A 6,000-nucleotide genomic window follows, 5' to 3' on the forward strand; every position below is an offset into this window, starting at 1 on the left:
AGGAGTAGCAAGTTTTAGAAAGCCTATGAAAAGTATTCTCCAGGTTTGTACTTCTCTTTTATTAAATATTGTACTTGGTTAGTAAATTAATGCCTAAAAATTTGATTTTAAAACTGTTAATTGTTGATTAACATCTCTAAGTGTCTGCCAAATACCAAAGCCATTCTGTTGCTATTTTGCAGGTGGCTGCATGCACATGAAATGTCCTCGCCCTCAGTGCAAATTTGAGTGGTGCTGGAACTGTGGCCTGGAGTGGAACAGAACCTGCATGGGAGATCACTGGTTTGACTAGTGGTGCTGAGGCCAGCCCACGTTGCTGCTAAAGCTTGCTTTCATCAGGGCCAAATTCTGAACTCCTTGCTTAAACAAAACTCCCAGTGGTTTCACGGACACAGAGTTCAGAAGTTGGCCTAGTTTGTTGGTTTTTGCTTTCTTGCATATGCAATCATACCAAAATCACATTGAAGTTATGCCAAGGGTTTTAAATCCACTAAGGAAGGAAAAAAGATAGTTGTTTTACTGGACAGACTTGCTCATTGTGGTACAAAGAGGGGCAAATTACACCTTTCTGAACTTGTGCAGTTGTGCAGTCTGTTAGCACGGAGAGCAGACAAGGTTACTATGAGGAACTTTGCTTGACACTTATAGTCAGGAATCTGCAACTCTTACGAGAGAGCAGCCTGCATGTGTGAGTGCATGAGTGTCAAGGGTGGTGGAGGGTGTTTCTTGCATCAGCTGCTTTGTCTGTGACCACTCTTTTGCTGATTCAGCAGAATTTTTTATTTTTGAGGTAGTATTTCTTACAGCTTTTTTGGCAGAGGGAAGACTGTGGCTCTTCAGTGTTTTCTCAGGGTTCTTTCCTAACGGGCTTTCTGTAGGGGTCTTGCTTTCAAACCAAATTATCATAGAAACATCACCTTTTTGCCATATTTGTGCTCATGTATTTGTAACGTGAGACACAAAACCTGCCTATGTACTCATTATAGACTTTGTCACCAGTGGAAGATGAGCTAAGGATGTAGTTTCAGCTCTGACCATGACTGCTGTTGCAGGGGTGACTGGCTCAGATTAAGTCTAGTGCAAGGTAGACTCACAGGGCTTCATTTTTCTTGTGCTTAGAGCAATACTTTGGACATGGCAAGGGGAGGCAGGAGGACGCTTCTCAGGGGCTTACTCTATCATTGTTCTCCTAAATTGAATTAGAATATGGGTGTATTTGTGAAAATAAATTCACAGCTCAAACAGTGTGGGGCAGAGGGACATCTGTCATTTTACAATGTTAACGCAGTAAGTAAAGCTTACTAGCATTTCCAAGCCTCAATGATCTTGCTGTTTCATGTGCTTTACATGTTTGTCTTATTCTGAAATGAAATGGGTACTGTCTGCATCCAACATACCATGTAAGGATTTGCACAATCCAGTTTTGGAAAAAACGCACATAAATAAAATGCTCAAAACTTTAAATTTTCTTAACTTCTTTTTTGATTTGAACACGAAGTAGTGAGTACAAAGATGTTGGGCGGGTCATGCATTTCCTCGACTGATTCAAACTCCCAGCTGAGAAGCTGGCCCTTTGATTAAAACCTATTATTAGCACAAAAATAAATTCTAAGGCTATGGACTTCTTCTATCAAGTTTGAATTAATATTTTGTATGGCGTGACTGTAGACTCCTGAAAACATGGGTGTGCTTTCTATCAGCCAGTGCAGAGCAAGAAGCTTGAAGTATAAAGAAATCCCAGGCTCATTACGAAAATGCCCAACTGCTAAAAGCAATGGAGTATTCAGCTGTCTCTGCTGGAAGTGACATTAAAAGCCTGAGGAAACAATGGGATCAAGGGATGAGGTACCAAAAATGAGAGAGTGAACTAGTAGAATTAAGAAAATGCAGTGGGAGGGAGAAAGGAAGAGGCAAAGAGAGGAGAGTGGCCATTTCTTAAAGGTCATTTTCCATTTTGGCTTCAATGTATGCAGAAGTAGCTACATTGAAGCGTAGAGGTGCAATAGAATGCTGCAATATAGCTCATTTAGGTGCATTATCTTAATGGCGATATTTTACTGTGAACTGTGATTTCCTGCACCTAAATCTATTTTATAACTTACATGGCTTGTGGCTGAGATGCTAGGGAAAAAAATCACAATGCTTAATTTTACTTTGTAGCTCATCACTACATTTCATATCCACAAATACTTGGAATAAAAGTAGTCTAAATCTCTTTCTCATTTTTTTTAGTGCCTTTCTTACAGAGGAAGAAAAAGTTGTTCATGTAAGGCAGTTTCACTGAGTTAGAGCCTACCCTAACAAGTTAATGTTTTAATTGTAACATAGAAACATGTAATTTATCCCCCAGATCAAGTCAATTGACTATGGATCAGCTCCTGTATCTCTTTCTGGTCTGGGCAGGGTATGGCAGGCATGAGTCATAAGGCTAGAATAGAAATATCTCTTTCTTGGGAAGAACTTGTCAGAGGATGGGATTATGAGCATTCATCTAAGACATAAGCAAGGGCAGGAAAAGAGAATAAAGAATTTCCAGCACTGACTCAAGATTATTCACTTTTAGAGACTGACTCTATAAGTTCTTGTCACTTAGGGTTTTTTCACACACTCCAGATTTACACCCTGCCAAAAAAAAAAAAAAAAAAAAAAAAGTATGCTGCTGATTTTAATAGAACATGTCCCGATCTTCTCTGTGTTAATACATATACATTTGTATGCATACGTGTGGAGGGTATGAGATGGTACAGGCTGTAAACCTGATTTCTCTTTACAATAAGATTCTCATAGTTTCCACAGTTTAAAAGGCATGAAAAGTCAGGATTAATGCTTTGCTGACACTGTAAGAACACGGGAATTCCTATAGAGGTGGGTGAATTGGATCTACAATTTACTACACTGGTAAGTTGTTTGTTTTTTTTTTTTAATGTAAAATGCCTTTTCAAAAAGATCTAAAACTTAAAAAAGAAATCTCATTGATATAGTAATTTCAAACAAAACAGAACAGACCAAGTCTCCAGTGTCTATTCAGATTGTTCCTCTTATTTCAGCTCTGCAATATCAGAGTGGAATTTATCTCACCCAGCTTCAGCTATCTAGTTGGTTTGGTAGCCTCAGAGGCTGGTGCGGAGGCCTGTTGTACATGTGTATGGTGGGGCCTGCTGAGTTTTAGGTACAACTGATCATGGCCAGAGGTGCGATGGCCACATCCCTGCCAGAGACAGGGTGTAGCTCCTGACAGGACAAGCAGGACTGCAGAGCTCCCACACACTCTTGGCTCTGTTGCTAGTGTGGAGAGGGGAGTCTTCCTCTTTTTAAAACTTATGAATGGGCATTGCTTGCTAGCATCCATGAAGCCAGGCTTGACAAGCGCTTCCTCTGGGTCAGCACGCATGTCTCTGGAAGTCGTCCTGGGCAGTCATGGGGGTAATGAAAAAAAAAACAGGACTCAAGCACGAAACAAAAGGCAAAGCAACCTGAGCATAAGCAGATGCAAAGTTTTCAGGAGCTTGTGGGTTATGTTATCTACTAGCAGTACACTCTGGAAACACTAAAATGTAACTGTATGTTCTAAGATGATGATTTATTACTGTAATATAAAGCAAAAAAAAAGAAATCTGTATCTTTTTACATCTAGGTTTGCCTTTGTTAATTGAATTCTCTTTACCTTGAACTTTCTTCATCTTTCAGATTAGAACAATTACAGACTTGTTCTTGGCAATGTGGGCTCCTTCTAGTGTGTGTTAAGTGGATTAAGTACAGGATGTATGCTGAAATATTCAATAATAATTAACTCTATAATAATTCAACTCTATAATAACAGTGACAATCTCTAATATTTAATTCCAGCTGGCAGTGAAATCTGAATACCGAGTAGATTAAGAATATGTAACAACTTGACTCCCTAAGGAAAAAGCATATCTCAAAGCTTAGCATAAATAATACTTTGGGAGCTGAGACTAGTCTGCCTTATCTCATTGCAAACTGGAAGCCAAATAATTTCATTGTAAAAAGTACACTTTTTTAAAAAATTGGTAAATGACACTCCAAAAGAAACATTACGCTACTGTTGGGAAATAAAAGTCACACTTTCAAAGGACAGCAAGCAGTGGGATTTGCTTTTTGCATATGCAAACCAGTAAGGTAGCAAGGCTTTTTGCCTACAGATCTTTTAGGTCCTGTAAACTGAAGTAAAATTTGCATTTGTGGAGGGGAACCTGAGGTACTTGGAGGTAAGAGGCCAGATTCCAAGAGCTGTTGCTGCCCTGGAAGACTGGGAAGATTTAGCCCATTGTGCCAAACTTTCTCACACTTTGAGGTAACCACAAGAACAACAATTGTGATGTCACTCATGTTCCTGTGCTGCTCAAACTGCTGTACCAGTATATCATTGGGTCCAGTAAGCTCAGGAAGCAATACTTGCAGCAAGACAGGAAGGATAAAGTGTACTATGAGCTCTGAAGAGTGGTTAGCCCCATGTTGACTTGTCTGATTCAGTGTTTGACTACTATGGTGATGGCTGATTTAGAGAAACCCTACACAGAGATGGAAAGCTGCAGTACAGCTCTTAACCAGATTTTTTTTCCCCAAGCAGCAAAATTCACGTGCTTCCCTCAGTTCCCCTTCAAGTAACAGAAAAGCCTGAAGAAGACAGCACTGGACCAAGGCCGGCAGAAGAAGGAAATCCCATGTCTAATTGATCCTGATGGTCCTTCAGCAACTTCACTTAGATGTATCTGACAGCACAGCATTGACAGTGATTCAACAAAAAGAGACAAATGTACTACTTTACATTTTATCTGACTTAATTAATTACAGTTTGTAAGGAAATATTTCTGTCTCTACTTAGCAAATTCAGGAAAATACCTCTACGTTTTTTTTTTTTCAAACATGTTTGTCTGTTGATTCCTATTATATTTATTTGTGTACATCTTTGCCTGTGTGGTTCCCCTTGTGTATCATCTACTGATCTCCAGCTGTGGCTCCTCTTCAGGTAGTTCATGCTCTAGCAGTTTTCAACTTGACTGTCTAGGAACTACTAGAGTACATGCACTGAATTGTCCCCCCTCATATTCTGGGTGAGTATGTGCAGACCAGAAGAAATGTAAATGGCTTTAAGCAAGCAGTAAAGTAGGCAAGTTGAGAGAAGCTCATTTAGTCATAAGGCAAATCATAGTTAATGTAGTGGTTTGTGTATCTGCAGGGATTTATTTTTGTAGAAAGTAGGTCATATGCTATTTGATTTTTCTTCATTATTATTAATAGTGCTTTTTTCCTTTGCTTTTAATTTGTTTTTCTTGTCTGGGCCTCCATTTGCTGAATAATGGAGTAATGGTTCTATGCCAGTAGATAAAAAATGCAGCAAGACATCACCAACATTACTTTTTGGCTTTTATCCCTAGAAAGCTTGAGGAATCCACATAATCCATGTAGGCAGGGAAGTGCCATTATCTGTATTTTACAGTCAGGGAATTCAGTCCAGAGAGCACAACTACATGGACACAACAGCTCAAATGCACACCAGCCCTTTCCTCACAGCTGGGGAAATCTATGGCTGCACCAAAGCAGAGGCCACCTGCGTGCCAGCATGGTGATGACACAAGCTCATGGAAGCAGGAAGAGAGGTTGAAGTCTAAGGTCCAGAGGACACCAGTATGACATTAGGGACACAAGGAAATAATAACAACAACAAAAAAAAAAAGGTAGGATTTTTGATCACCTAAAGAAAGTGACCTAACCGTATATCCTTTGCAAACACTGTGAATTTTACTGCTGGCTTCACTGAGAGAAGGCTAATTCGAAAACACCATTTAGTTCAACTTTTTAGCAGTACATAGGAGATCTCTAGGAGAACTTGATGTCCCAGTTTCCTCTTTGTCTCTTTGTTAGTTGAATATTTCATCTACAAAACACACTCATGCCCACTCTCTCCACCTCGTTTTAGTGCAAACTAAAATCCATCAGGCACTGATGTCAGAGTTGTTTTAAAAAATCTTTCCTTAA

At 39.5% G+C, this 6,000-nt stretch overlaps 1 protein-coding gene across 1 annotated transcript in view; it reads left to right on the plus strand.

The window, feature by feature from the left end:
- Positions 1 to 1,464, plus strand: part of PRKN (parkin RBR E3 ubiquitin protein ligase) — a 766,947-nt gene extending 765,483 nt beyond the window's left edge. Inside the window, exon 12 of the mRNA XM_086743743.1 lies at positions 183 to 1,464. Within this exon, the coding sequence (XP_086599869.1) occupies positions 183 to 292 (110 nt within the window). The 3' untranslated portion in view covers positions 293 to 1,464. The remainder of the gene's footprint in view (positions 1 to 182) is intronic.
- Positions 1,465 to 6,000: the final 4,536 nt, after the last annotated feature.

This window comes from Chlamydotis macqueenii, chromosome 3 (assembly GCF_036417535.1).
Source record: "Chlamydotis macqueenii isolate bChlMac1 chromosome 3, bChlMac1.mat, whole genome shotgun sequence".
Lineage (NCBI taxonomy): Eukaryota > Metazoa > Chordata > Aves > Otidiformes > Otididae > Chlamydotis > Chlamydotis macqueenii.